Genomic DNA, 15,991 nt, shown 5'->3' on the forward strand with positions numbered 1-15,991 from the left:
ATGAATTTTGCACCTCACTTACCTAGAATAAAATGCTCAAAATCACACTTTTATATTTTTATATTTATATTAGTTTATTATAATTTATGTTTTTATATTTATTTTTTAATCAGTAACACGATCAAAAGCCCAATGGTTGGACTTTTATATTTTTATCATATTTTATATATTTATTTTATTTTTGAATTTTATTTCATTTATTTTTGCATTTATTTTTTTTAATTAAAATATTTTTTTGTGTTGTTTTTCAATAACAGGCTCAAAAACACAAATGTGGGACTTTATTATTTTATATATTTTTTTATTTTTTATTATTATTATTATTATTATTTATTATATTTATTTATTTCTTTGTATTTAATTAAATTTTTTTAATCAAACTATACTCAATGGTGGTGGGACTTTTTCTATTATTATTAATTATTTGATACAATTTTAATCAAACCAGTGCCTCATTACACACATTAGTGTATATGGCTCATCATAACCTTCCAAAATATGTTACAGTTTTGACTTTTTCCTTTTTTTTTTTAAAGGAATGCCTTGGGTCAAACTGCAGCAGCTTCCAGCTTGTCTGACACACTTTCTTATTTCCGTTGTTCCTGCCGGAGGGAATGGCTTGTGCTGTCCTGGTTAATATCCCCAGATACACAGATCATTTATGATTCACTGTATGTGCAGTTCTTAATGTCTCCCCGGCGATTTATACATGAACCGCAGGCGATAGCAATACTTGAATATTCGGTATCTGCATTACAGGGGATTTCATTTTGCAATTTAAATCCCATTTGTGGCTGGATCTTGTTTTTAACCCATGCAATCTATGCAACATGTTTGCAAGTTGTCAGTAATTGTAAGATTCATGAAGTTAAGTTGTCAGGTTTTGATGGTCTAAATGCATTTAAAAATGAATTAAATGACCACGTGTTTCTGTATTGGTGACATTGCAGTCTCTCACACAGTTTTACATGCAGGCATGATTTTTAAGGGGGTTTCATTATTTGTCCTTAGAGATGATCACATGCATCCAATATAAAGATGTTAAAAATAACCCAAGTTGAGTTGAATATGGACTAACCCAGCAATTGGGTTGTTTTGACCCAACAGTTGGGTTAAATGTTTGCTTAACACAACCCAATTGCTGGGTTAAAACAACCCAATCGCTGGGTTAAAACAACCCAATTGATGGGTTAGTCCATTTTCAACCCAACTTGGGTTATTTTTAACCCAGCATTTTTTAGAGTGTAGGTGCACTTCACTTAATCTCTTGTAGAGCAACACCAGCGGTAATTCAGGAGAAAATCTCCCAATGCTCACCGTGAAACTTCAGTCTTTCCACCTTTTAACATCGTGTCAATTCTCAATTGATTTTGATTAATATGCGCGAGGGAGAGCAAGAGAGTTTGAAGACGGTGAGAGCTGCCCTGTGGACGCCTGTCTGTAAATAATGCAGGGAAAAAAATATCGGCGGACGCAGCAGCCTTGTATCAGCCGATACACGTAAAAATATCGGCAAATATCGGCCGATATATCGGTCTAACACTAGTCAGAATGGTGGGAAAAGTCATTTTTGACATTTCTTTACAAAGTTTTGGCCTCAAAAATACTAAAACTAGAACATCTCGGCTACTTCTTGTTTTCAAAAGTCAATTAAAAAGCATTTAATCTAACAATTTTAAAATGCAATTAAATGTATGGATTCGTTTGAGTGGGCACTTAAACATTTAATTGAATAAAATGTTTGAGAAACCCTGGAAAGGACATTAAATTATGAATATAATCAGGGCTAAAAGGCTGTTTAACATATGCAAGGGACATAATATATACAATTATGTGAGTCTTTCGTTGCTTTGACATGTTGAATAGATTTCAGTCCATCGCAAATCAACTTCGTAACCAAGATTCACTCGGTCCCACTGTTGTGAGGTCTGACCTTTTGACCTTGGATCGATTTTCCCGGTGGCCACTTTTGTTCCTGGCCTTATTGTGCATGCTATTGTGAAGTTTTCCATAATGTTGTACAAACACAATGTCTGAACGCATCTAATGCATCTCCTTCAGTGCAGACGTCAGATTCATGGATTACAGAATATTTGTCCTTAGAGATGATCACATGCATCCAATGTAAAGATGTGCATGAAGGGTTCCTGATAACCATGCCATGCATCTCTCATACATTTTAGATAGAGGAACAATGACTGCTTTCGCCAAAAGATAAAATACAGAATCCTGCGCTGGGATTCAAGCACGCAGCCTTCCGTCTTTGTTTATTTGGACTTTATGCGATGTGTGTTTGGAGTAGTTGAGTTCTCCGTTGTGTGTGTTGTCAGACTCTCTGTGTGAAGTCGTTCTCCCAGCGCTCACCTGATCTCTTTGAAGCGCTGCTGCTTTCATAGCTCGCTGTATGTCACTCGGTTGGCATGAAATATGGATGCAGTTTTCCCATAGATCAGCAGAATGCACCAGCGCTTACACACACCGCCATGCTTTATTTCTCTGTGCACGTTTCTAGCACTCCTAAGGTCCACTTGTGGTCACTGGAGTGCACGTATAAAATTGCCTATAAATATCTCTTAAATTCGAGCCGTTACATCAACAGCCGGTGTAAATCTGAGTATAATGCCCGCGGCCTCCTGTAGCTTTGCAGTAATTCCTGAAAGATGGATGTGATATGACTCTGATAATAACAATGTCAGGAGAATATATACAGTCACTTGATCGTTTATTATCTTGAAGGTCGAGACATGCATTCTCACACAAAAAGAGCAGGCGAAACGTCATTGCACGCATACTCATAACCTTAAAGGGGTTCATTCAGCTTTTGATATATATAAGTTCATCGTGATATAAGAATATCCTGTACATTTCAGAGCTGTTAGTCAAAGAAAAGCTTTTATTGACACCAGGCCCAGAAAACGCTCGATCTCCGATATATGTCGACCCTCAACAGAAGAAGAAGAACGCCTGCTTCTGTAGCCCCGCCCACCGACTCGTGGAGCAAAACGGATCGCCCTACCGAGCAATAAACATCCCGAAGATAGCAAGATATCACGTTGTGGAAGAACACAGTCGCTGCATAATCTTCCTTCGGGTTCTAATATAAGGAATCCGTGGATGAACTTTATTTTTTAATGAATATCCAGCTCACGTGGGGAAGACATTGAGCGTTTGTTCCTCCGTTTCACCGCGGATTCGTTTGTAAACAAGAGACTGGATTTGCAAACAGGATGAGATTAACCACACACTAATGTGAGTAAAACTTGTTTTTATATGTGATAGTATTGCATTGTTACAGATCGTTTGATATCTATTGATTATGTGTACGTGTCTAAGTGAACATAACTTAGCACTGTCACTGCGTTTTCCAGACGGGCAACCAATACATATCATCATAAATAGTGAAATAACATTCCTTTCTTGATGTGCGTTGTTCACTCTCTTGACTTGAAATTTGAAGGAAAAATACAATCGCGGAAGTTTTGAACATGCTGTCTGCAACGTACTTGTTGTGTGTGTGTGATGCACGGTTCGCGGTTATATCCACCGATTGGGCGGGCCAAGTAATGTAAAATAACATTCATATTAATCGCGGGTGGATGAGAGAAATCATTGTGTTTGTTTGATAAAGATATTATGCGAGCCCTGTGGGCAATTCATTGCGGTTGCCGTTTCCCCACACGCTTTCAAAACAATGCCTCACGTGTACTCATGGGGAAACTGATCGCTCATTAAATATGCAAAGCTTATCCAATCATAGCCGTGGGCGTTTACTTCCAAGTCTTCAGTGCGGCACGCCCATCAAAACTCAGCGTTCCAGGAGAGAGGCTCAAAACCAGGGCAGAAAATAGCCTATTACTGACTCATTATGATGTTTTTGAATGTAAAAACCACGCAAACGTCATAAGTTGACCTCAGACAACAGTATACATTTTTTTTAAAAAGCCAGTTCATGACACCTTTAATTCAAAGCATCAGTTATTAATATGTAGGCTGTAGACATCATGACCACTCTCTAGGTCAAGTCATTTCAGAGAGCAAGTTATTATATTTTGATGAAAGATGGATTAACATGCACTAAGCATGCGCTTTGATTTTATGTGCGTTTTAGGGATGCACAATATATCGGCCACCATATTGATTTATGTTAATTAGGGGCCAAGCACCGAAGGTACGAATACACCTATTGAAATCGTTAACGTTCTTCTAATTATTATTCTTCCGCCATGGGAGTCTATGACAGTCCATAGAACCGCTTGCGGGAAAGTTATGAAATTTGGCACACAGATAGAGAAGAGTCCCAACTGTCACTATAGCAAATTTGGAGTCTCTAACTCAATCCCTCTAGCGCCACCACCTGTCCAAAGTTGCACTCATGTTTATGCTTTGGAACCCTAAGGGCTAGAGACAAAATTTTCACATTTTTAATTAACCGAAAAAACTACTTTTGCAAACTTCTCCTAGGCTGTTGCTCCAATTTTCACAAAAATTTAACCAGATCATCTTCAGACCATGCTGACAAAATGTTATGGAATTCAAGTTGATTTCTCAAATCGTTTTGGATAAACGCGCAAACAAATTTTACGTAGCTGTTGCGGAAATACACTTAAGGCTATATCTCCATAACGCTTTATCGTATTCAAACACAACTTGGTACATGTCATCACAAGCATGACCTGAGGCAACATGCAGTTTTTCGGAACAGCGCCACCTACTGGTCTGGAGATATACGAAAAATGGCTATTTCTGCTTATAACTTCTGAACCTTTTGTCTAAAAAAATCATAAAAGTGGTCTCGTTAGATTCAGGACAGCATGCTGAGTCGACTGATATCCAATTTTACCATATCGGCCATTTTCAATTATGTGCTAAAATGCTGTATTTTATAAACACATGAACGGATTGTTAAGAAACTCGGTTTGGGTCATCAGCACGAGCCGTGACGCTTTGAAACAGCGCCACCTAGTAGAGAATTGTTTTTTTCCAAAAATGCTTATAACTTTGGGTGTGATTGACTTATTTTCATGGGAGTAAATTTTCTTGTCTCCTGAATACTTGCCGAGTCCAACGATACCAGACTTGCCAGGTTTCGGCGTATGGTTTGTGCAGCGTGGTAATTTAGTGATTAAAAAATGTTAGCGATATCTTCGAAACTGCTAGTCCGATCGAGACAAAACCAGTGCCAGAAGTTTGGAAACATAGGTCGATAGCTATTTGCTAATGCCCAAATGTCAAAATATTGATAGTAAGGGGTAGTAAAATCCAAACAAAGTCAGGTGTCAGTCATTTTTTTTAATGTGGTTTTTCATATAAATGTCTATAACTCCAAAACAAAATGAGATTTTCACCAAAATTGTATGGGCTCACTCCGAGGGCACATACAAAAAATGGTTGGATTGTGCCTCTTGGTGGCGCTATTAACAAAATATGACATTGGCTCTATACAACTCAATGTTTTAATGTGGGGTTTTAACATTTTTGCTTAAAATTGTCTTATCTCATTTTTTCAGTTGGTCTGCTGCTAGCTTCCTTGTTTGCTTCTGTTGCGCTTGGCCCCGGTATTGCTGCTCGCAGCTATATTTTTTAATGTTATCGTTATCGCCAGGGCTTAAAAACGGAAAAAAATATCAATCGGTTCACTCCGAGCAGAATCGATATTATAGCGTTTCCGTTTTTGCGTTCCTCAATAAACATTACTGTTCCGAAAACGGTTGGATTTGAAAAAATACCGGTTAATAACGTTATTTTAATTTAGCCTATACTTTAAACAAATATGTATAAATAGACTTATTTTCACTCAATAATAATATAACGCATGGTAATTAAACTTGAATATTTATTTCATAACATTTTTAAAACCACAACAGAAATACATGCATTAATTACAAAGCATAAACATCGGACCTGTTTTGGAGCGTTAGACAATCGAAAGTGGCCTCTTATGCCTAATTCTTTTCAGAAGAGTGATAACATTCTTTGTAACGTTACATAACTTTTTTTTCAACACAACTTGTTTTAAAAAATGAATAAATAAACTGGATAACCATTAATGCACCGTCAACTGGTAATTTCAAAGCAAACACTGCACAACACGTCCTTCACATAATCACACATCACATAATCAAATTCAGTCAGCTAATACAGCTTGATCATTTAATGCAATATAACATACCATTTAATACGAAGCATCAACCGTCTATAGAAAACATTGACCTGTATTGGCAATCTGAAAGACTATAGGAAAAATGTTTGATAGATGCTATAGCCCAGTGGTTCTCAACTCCAGTCCTGGGGACCCACTGCTCTGCAGATTTTGTGTCTCTCTTATCTGACACACTCAGTTCAGTTCATGGAGCTGATGATCAGAATCAGGTGCCTTAAATAAGGTAGACATACAAAATGTGCAGAGCAATGGGTCCCAAGGACTGGAGTTGAGAACCACTGCTTTAGCCTACTTGGATAGGCTTAAACGGAATCCATAAACTAGCCTAAATCAGTCTATTTGAGCTTAAAGTCCGAACTGCTTATTTAAACGTTCGAAAAGAATGTCCTCCAATACCTGCGCTTTCATTGATGACCTCAGCGGGGAAAGAAATGTACTTGAGGCATGAAAATGCGCGCTCTACACTGACTTGCGTTACCGTATATTAAAGAGAACGATAAAATAACGTTATTAACCGGTTAATGGTAATTTCAAATTAACGTTTCTGTTCAGAACGATTCAAATTGATTTTGATTTCGTTTTCGTTTTTGTTCCTCTTAAAATTTCGTTCGTTTCCGGTTTTCGTTTTCGTTCCTTGAACCGGTTCGGAGCCCTGGTTATCGCCCTGATAAGAAAATTTGACCGATATATTAAGCCGATAAATAATGTATTATTTCCTTCAGCTGAAGCACTTCAGATACGCACTGATGCAATTATTTGAAATATGAAAAGGCAATAGATTTTTTTTTTTTGGCCATAGTAGTATAAAATTCAAGCTAGGCTACTGTTCTGTTGTTTTGATTTATGTTGAAGTGACATGGCTTTTAATGGTGAGACTTTTGCTTATGCAATGAGGCTCTCAAAAATTATATCAATTTGGATTCCGATTTAAATCTATCGGTCAATATATCGGTTATCGTATCAATATATCGGTTATCGTATCAGCCAAAATGCATCCCTAGTGCATTTACACCTTTTAACAGTGTTGGGGAAAGTTACTTTGAAAAGTAATGCATTACAATATTGCGTTACTCCCTTAAAAAGTAACTAATTGAGTTACTTAGTTACTTTTTAAGAAAAGTAATGTTACGTTACTTTTGCGTTACTTTTTCTCACCTGGGCTGGGCTTGTTTGTGTAAAAAAGTTATATTTTTGTGCAATGGTAAAGACCTCTTCATACCAAAATTGAAATAATAAGCCCCAGGCTGTGGTAAAAATGCGAATTCACGCATGAACAGTAGAGGGCGCAGCTCTGCTGCCATTCTGGATAATGGTAGAATAGGATGCAGGAGAAAAAAGTGGGAGGGATATTTGAGGAATACTTAATTATTATTGTGCAAGTGAGATAAATAAATGCTCACATTTAGTCTAGAACTACAGTAAACATCACGTTTACACACAACGCCTCTGCACTTATTTTTCTCAACATGGGGGCAGGAGAGCTGTCAGTCAAATTAATGTGAAAAAGTAACTTGCGTAACTTTTTTGAAAAAGTAACTCAGATATTTTGTTGTAAATTTGAAAAGTAATGCGTTACTTTACTAGTTGCTTGGAAAAAGTAATATTATTACGTAACTCAAGTTACTTGTAATGCGTTACCCCCAACACTGCCTTTTTAATAATGTTTTACTCCTCTTTCATGTCTGTATTGGCGCACATCACATTTGTACGTCTTGCCCAGATGTCTTTCTAGGTAAGGTCATCTTTCGCCGTCTTTGTCCCCCAAGTAGGACAGACTCTGTGTCTGTACCTGCTGTGACGGGTGTAGAGAGACGGAGTAACAGTAGGAAGTCGATGAGTAAGATCTCATGTGGACGTGCTGCTTTTGTCCTCCACATTCAGACTGATTCATACAGCGCTGAGTGTGAGACGCTTCCCCGTCCCGAGAAAGGAAGCAGTCAGACACTTTGGGCATGACGGTGTGTGCTTTTGGCTTTTGCAATCTAATGTAGTTTTGAGTGAAACATAATATTTAATGGGAAAACGTAGAGTTGTGGAGTTGAAAAGAAAGAGGGATTCATGATGCTCATTCATTGTGACGATGTATTAATTGGAATATTGTGCACTGATGAATTATTCACAAGACCAGGAACATGTGTTAAAGTAAATAGTCAAACATTTTATATATTTATAGCGGATTTTCCCCAACATCTCTAGCATCACAGTAAAGATCAGTGGACCAACCGGTTTTCTTATTAGGGGCCAAGCACCGAATTATTGTAATCATTAGTGTTGTTCTTATTATTATTCTTCCGCTTTGAGTCTATGGCAGCCCATAGAACCGCTTGAGAGAAAGTTATGAAATTTGGCCCACAGATAAAGGCCAGTCTGTACATTAACCACAGCAATTTTGGAGTCTCTAACACAATCGGTGTAGCGCCACCAACTATCCAAAGTTTCACTTGCGTTTATGGTAATAACAATTTTCCCGCCATTTAGAATTTTCTGAAAAACCTACTTTTTCTAACTCCTCCTAGGCCGTTTTTCCGACTTTTCATTCACTTGAACCAGATCATCTTCAGATCATGCTGAAAAAAAGTTATGGAATTCAAGTTGATTCGTCAAACTGTTCTCTAACGCGTTAAATAATTGGACGAAGAGCATGCCAAAATGAACGTAAGGCTTGATCTCCGCAACGCATTGGCGTAATCTGACCGAACTTGGTGTGTGTTATGACAACCATGACCTGAGGCTACCTGCACAGTTTTGGCGCAGTGCCACCTAGTGGTCACGAGATATGAAACATTTATATTTTTGCTTATAATTGCTTCTGAATGGTTTGGCCAAAAATTCGGCGCAGCATGTCGAGTTGAGTGATACCGACCATTTTGGGCGTCGGCCATTTTGAATTTTGTCGTTAAATGCGCATTGGCGTATCGTTATGAAACTTGGTGTGTGTCTTCGGCACCGTGCCCTGAAGGTTCTCTAGGTTTGGACACCTTGTGGTCCAAAAAATAAATTTCCAAAAATGCTAATAACTTTTGATTTAAATGAACCTACTGTAATGGATTCCTTGGGTCAGGCTGAGAACATAGATGCCAATTTTGCCATTGTTGCCCAAACGTCCTGTCCGCCATTTTGATTTTCTTTAAAACCTACTTTTTCGCACTATAGCAGACCGTTTGCTAGACTGTATAACTACACCGTTAGTCCAATTTTCACCAAAATTGAATCGTATCATCTTCTGGCCATGCCAGCAAATAATTATGGATTTTGTGTCGGCAAAATCGTTTTCATATACCGCAGCAACAAAGTTGAGGCATGATGCCGAAACGACTCTTAAGGCTGTATCTCTGCAATACTTTGGCATATTGATACTAAACTTTGCACGTGTCATTGTCACCTCACTCCGACCACACCACATCGATTTGGTCACAGCGCCACCTATTGGTCGAAAGTAATAACCATTAAATCATATTACTAGTGACTGTATTTATGCCTCAAGTCATCTTAATATGTCTTTAATTGCTCAGTGTCTTCCTGGTGTGACTTATTGTGCCTTCTTTGGTCCCTTATTTTCTGTGTGCAATTATTTGTGTTTAGGGTTCTTGAATGATCTGCATGTTTTTACGTACAGTCTCTAATTTCTGTCACTTGCACATTACGTCCAAAACATGAACGCACCTTCAGAAAACGCTGGAAATACAAACGTCGCCTTGTTAACTTTGTAGTAAGAACCTCTTAAAAACAGGCTGAACTGCTCCAGTGTTTGGAGTTTGAAGAGTCTGGTTTTTAATGTCCTGTTTACAGAGAGCCAGTGTTGCCGGCAATGACTGGGCACCCACACAAGCCGCTGGCACAGATGGCATTACGGGAAAGGAAAATTGGAAGCAGAGGTGATGCAAAGCTTCAGAAAAACAGCTTCTCTTAGATCAAACTTCAGAAGCTGAGAAAGCCACATGAACTTCTGTGCCAGCGAATCAACCTTTCTGTCCTATAAATGTGTCCAATGCCATATGGTTGTGTTTGTGTGTCCAGGTCCCGTTCCCTGTCCTGCCGGGCGAGTGGGTGGAGTTTCTGGGTCGAGCGGACGATGCCCTCATCGCCATCTCCAACTACAGACTTCACATCAAATTCAAAGACTCCATCATCAACGTAAGAGCACCGCCAACACCAGTGAGCGGGAGCGGGAGAGTTCAGCTCCCTGAATTGCAGCTGTCTGCTGAAGTCTTTGTTTTGATTCCTCCAGCCTGTGATCTCAGCTGCCCTCTGACCTCTGACCTCTGAGCTCATGTTGGCACTCCAGCCTCTTTTCTCTTTCTTTCTTTCCCTCCCTTGACTTCAAGCAGGAGAACTGCTGCTGTCTTCCCTGTTCCCACTTTAGTCAAGTTGAAGTTTAGATTACTTTTAAATGTGATTTGTGTAATTTAAATATCATTTTTTTTTTTAAATATTATTTTAATATTATCATATTATATTATTTCTGGCTTGATTTTGAAATGGCTTAATTTTTTTCTAATCTGTTTAGCGCTGTTAGCAGAGCAGTTATGACTTTTTGATTAAAACAATTATGAGGTGGGGAAAATGGGAAAAAGTAATAATAATATTCAAATGTATGTATGTATACATATATTATTTATTATTTATTTACTTACTTACTTACTTACTTACTTGCTTATTTACTTGCTTATTTACTTACTTATTTACTTACTTATTTATTTATTTATTTATTTATTTACTTACTTACTTATTTAACTTTTACATACATTTATATCATATAAAACAAGAGATGTATATATATATATTATAGACCACATCATCTTTTAACAAATTATGTCATTTAAATATTTAGATGGTTTAAATCTTATATTTACTTTTTTTTTTACATTTTAAATATATTCTACTTAATACATAATCTTATATATATATATACACACACACACACACACACACACAAACACACACACACACACACACACACACACACACACACACACACACACACACACACACACACACACACACACACACACACACACACACACACACACACACACACACACACACACACACATACATACATATATACATATATACATATTTAGAATATATTTAAAATGTTAAAAAAACCGTGAAGGCCGTACCGAACTGTTCAATATTATATTGAGAATTGTGGCATATATATATATAGGATGCCACAATTCTCAGTATAATATTGAACCGTTCGGTACGGCCTTCACGGTTTTTTTAACATTTTAAATATATTCTACTTGATACATAATCTTACTTACTATATATAACTCTCTCTCTCTATATATATATATATATATATACATAACTATAACTATATATAAATATAAATAAATATAGCTCATATTTAAAAAAATATCCATGCATACATAGTGTTGAAAACAATATGTATATATATATATATATATATATATATATATATATATATATATATATATATATATATATATATATATATATATATATATATATATATATATATATATATATATATATATATATATATATATATATATATATATATATATATATATATATATATATATATATATATAATAATAAATTAAAATTCATAAAAAAATATTATTTTGGATTATTCTATATATATATATTATGTGTGTGTGTATATATATGTGTATGTGTGTGTGTATATGTTATATTGTTATATTTTTCAATTCAAAATTGCTTTATTGGCATGAATGTAAATCATACAATATTGCCAAAGCTAGGAATATATGAACATAAATAATAATAAATATACGACTATAAATAATAATTATAGTGATAATAATAAACATCAAAATAATACAGGAAAATATTACAACATAAACTTAAATAAGCAGTGTAACCAATTAGAACATTTGAAAATGTTATATCACAGTGTATATAAATACAAAAAAATGCACATACATATAAACGCATACTATAATATAATTGTTTTCTTGAACACGAGTGTCTGGTCCAGCTGTTGTAACTGGATCCTGTGGGTGAGCTGTGATTGGCTGATGTGTGTCAGTGTAAACGCAGAGGAAAGCCTTTACCTCATCTGTCTGCACACCGCACTATTCCTCTAGCATCTCTACAGTTCTTTAGGGGTTGAACTTTGACCTGTTGTTCCTTCTCCACGTTTTGTTAAATTGTCTGTTAGTGTCTGACCGTCTCTGATCGTACGGTCCTCGCATGTGAACCCATAAACCTGTCGCTCTGACATCTGAACATGTTTCAACAGTGTTATTATTATTAATAATCCAATATTCATAAATACTGTAATGGTATACGAATAATACTAAATTAACACTGGTGTTCAATAGGCATGTGCCGGTATCAAATTTTCATGTTGCGATTAATTGCTGAAGCTTTTATCACGGTATACGGTATTATCACGATATTGAAATAAGTTGCAAAAAAAGTGTTGTCATACTTCAACAGGTTAAATCACTTTCTTATAACAAAAGAACCAAACATTTAAATACAAAAGAGCAATACACAAAAATGTATAAATTAAACAAATATTTAAAACAGATTAAAGTGCAAAAGAATTATAAAGAACAATAGGTATGCTGAAATGTACATTTAACATAGATTAATACATGCTTTAGAAGTATTTTTCATTGTCAGCTTGTTAATGAAGGAACTAATGTTAAATACTGGAGCCTTGTAAAGTGTGTGATTGAACAACAGTCAGAACATATTCAAACAATATCTAGGGCATGTCATTTAGTGCGCGTTCCTCTTGGTCTATTTACATCAGTGCGCGTTCCTCTTGGTCTATTTACATCAGTGCGCGTTCCTCTTGGTCTATTTACATCAGTGCGGGTTCCTCTTGGTCTATTTACATCAGTGCGCGTTCCTCTTGGTCTATTTACATCAGTGCGCGTTCCTCTTGGTCTATTTACATCAGTGCGAGTTCCTCTTGGTCTATTTACATCAGTGCACGTTCCTCTTGGTCTATTTACATCAGTGCGCGTTCCTCTTGGTCTATTTACATCAGTGCGCGTTCCTCTTGGTCTATTTACATCAGTGCGTTCCTCTTGGTCTATTTACATCAGTGCGCGTTCCTCTTGGTCTATTTACATCAGTGCGCGTTCCTCTTGGTCTATTTACATCAGTGCGCGTTCCTCTTGGTCTATTTACATCAGTGCGCGTTCCTCTTGGTCTATTTACATCAGTGCGTTCCTCTTGGTCTATTTACATCAGTGCGCGTTCCTCTTGGTCTATTTACATCAGTGCGCGTTCCTCTTGGTCTATTTACATCAGTGCGCGTTCCTCTTGGTCTATTTACATCAGTGCGCGTTCCTCTTGGTCTATTTACATCAGTGCGCGTTCCTCTTGGTCTATTTACATCAGTGCGTTCCTCTTGGTCTATTTACATCAGTGCGCGTTCCTCTTGGTCTATTTACATCAGTGCGCGTTCCTCTTGGTCTATTTACATCAGTGTGCGTTCCTCTTGGTCTATTTACATCAGTGCGCGTTCCTCTTGGTCTATTTACATCAGTGCGCGTTCCTCTTGGTCTATTTACATCAGTGTGCGTTCCTCTTGGTCTATTTACATCAGTGCGCGTTCCTCTTGGTCTATTTACATCAGTGCGCGTTCCTCTTGGTCTATTTACATCAGTGTGCGTTCCTCTTGGTCTATTTACATCAGTGCGCGTTCCTCTTGGTCTATTTACATCAGTGCGCGTTCCTCTTGGTCTATTTACATCAGTGCGCGTTCCTCTTGGTCTATTTACATCAGTGCGTTCCTCTTGGTCTATTTACATCAGTGTGCGTTCCTCTTGGTCTATTTACATCAGTGCGCGTTCCTCTTGGTCTATTTACATCAGTGTGCGTTCCTCTTGGTCTATTTACATCAGTGCGCGTTCCTCTTGGTCTATTTACATCAGTGCGCGTTCCTCTTGGTCTATTTACATCAGTGCGCGTTCCTCTTGGTCTATTTACATCAGTGCGTTCCTCTTGGTCTATTTACATCAGTGCGCGTTCCTCTTGGTCTATTTACATCAGTGCGCGTTCCTCTTGGTCTATTTACATCAGTGCGCGTTCCTCTTGGTCTATTTACATCAGTGCGCGTTCCTCTTGGTCTATTTACATCAGTGCGTTCCTCTTGGTCTATTTACATCAGTGCGCGTTCCTCTTGGTCTATTTACATCAGTGTGCGTTCCTCTTGGTCTATTTATATCATTGCGCGTTCCTCTTGGTCTATTTACATCAGTGCGCGTTCCTCTTGGTCTATTTACATCAGTGCGCGTTCCTCTTGGTCTATTTACATCAGTGCGCGTTCCTCTTGGTCTATTTACATCAGTGCGCGTTCCTCTTGGTCTATTTACATCAGTGCGCGTTCCTCTTGGTCTATTTACATCAGTGTGCGTTCCTCTTGGTCTATTTACATCAGTGCGCGTTCCTCTTGGTCTATTTACATCAGTGTGCGTTCCTCTTGGTCTATTTACATCAGTGCGCGTTCCTCTTGGTCTATTTACATCAGTGCGCGTTCCTCTTGGTCTATTTACATCAGTGCGCGTTCCTCTTTGACGTGTTGTTCATTTTAAACGGTTGATGGGTAAAGTATTCTTAAAATTCATTCTAAAAATCTGAATAATTCGTAATAAATAATTATTCACGGTATTTTGAAGTGCCCACGATAACAATATTGTGCATATTCATTATTGCGGTATATCGTATTACCGTTTACCGGCACATGTCTAGTGTTCAATGCATGTACAAAATGAGGAATGAGACGAAATGTTGTCGTAATCTGCATTATGCTAATAGTACATTCCTTTAAGCTTGAGACTGATTTCCTAATGATGCTTCCCAGAATCCCTTGCACTCAGAGCATCATGTGACCCTGATATTTAAGGCTCTTTTTTGAACAATTTTGGATCTTTTTGCGAAACTTCAGCAAAGCTCTCTCTCTCTCTCTCTCTCTCTCTCTCTCTCTCTCTCTCTCTCTCTCTCTCTCTCTCTCTCTCCGTCTCTCAGTCTTTGTGCATTTTTCATGCCCTTCCATTTATATCCTCCTCTTTGTTTGCTCGTTTTGCTGAGTCACCTTTTCATCTCCCTGTTTTTTTCCCCACCCTCTCTTCCTCTTCCTCTTCCTGTCCTCCTCTTCCTCATCCCTGTGTCGGTGTTGTAGATGTATCCCGGTGTGGACAGTGAGATTTCTGTGAGTAATCTGCACCCTCACCTCTGACCTCTGACCTCTTCATCCCTACATTTCATGTCTTTGTTTCCCCCTGTTAATGTTTGTTTTGATGTTTCTCACATTGATGCAGTCTGGATATTAGGAGTCATATATATTATATTTTATTACATTATATGTTACTAATAGGGCAATCATTTAAGATGAACTTTTGAGCCTATTAATGCTTTTATATATCGTCTTATTATAGTGTATAGTGAATATTCTTCTGCTCACCAAGACTGCATTTATTTAATCAAAAATACAGGAAAATCAGTAATATTGTGAAATGTTTTTTTACAATTTAAAATAACTCTTTTCTGTGCAAATATACTTTAAAAATGTAATTTATTCTTGTGATGCAAAGCTGAATTTTCAGCATCATTCTAATATGCGGATTAATTGTGTATATATAAGGCCATTATATATCAAGTATACTGTATATTATATTACTATTAAGGCTTTAACTTAGTGTTACCTTTATTCTGCATCTGATGGGCAAGAGTTACATTTAAAACTGTTACATTACTGCGAGTTACATAGCATGTGTTTGTAGCTTGACGCTTGTGATTGGTTGATGCAGTCATGTGATGAAGTCTTCTGCTCTCTGATTGGCTGATTGTGTGTGTGTGCAGGTTCCTCTGAGG

The 15,991-nt window shown here is 37.3% G+C and overlaps 1 protein-coding gene across 11 annotated transcripts in view; it reads left to right on the forward strand.

The window, feature by feature from the left end:
- mtmr4 (myotubularin related protein 4) overlaps window positions 1-15,991 on the forward strand; it is a 140,348-nt gene that overhangs the window by 78,610 nt on the left and 45,747 nt on the right. For 6 of the 11 annotated variants that reach the window (XM_079815433.1, XM_079815434.1, XM_079815432.1 and 3 more), the window contains 3 exons: window positions 10,178-10,294; window positions 15,300-15,329; window positions 15,980-15,991. The exon at window positions 15,980-15,991 is cut by the window's right edge and continues 71 nt beyond it. In XM_079815433.1, the coding sequence (XP_079671559.1) occupies window positions 10,178-10,294; window positions 15,300-15,329; window positions 15,980-15,991 (159 nt within the window). The remainder of the gene's footprint in view (window positions 1-10,177; window positions 10,295-15,299; window positions 15,330-15,979) is intronic. The other 5 variants (XM_079815430.1, XM_079815435.1, XM_079815427.1 and 2 more) reach the window with 1 other exon arrangement.

The sequence above is a fragment of the Gobio gobio genome, assembly GCF_949357685.1.
Source record: "Gobio gobio genome assembly, chromosome: 4".
Classification (NCBI taxonomy): domain Eukaryota; kingdom Metazoa; phylum Chordata; class Actinopteri; order Cypriniformes; family Gobionidae; genus Gobio; species Gobio gobio.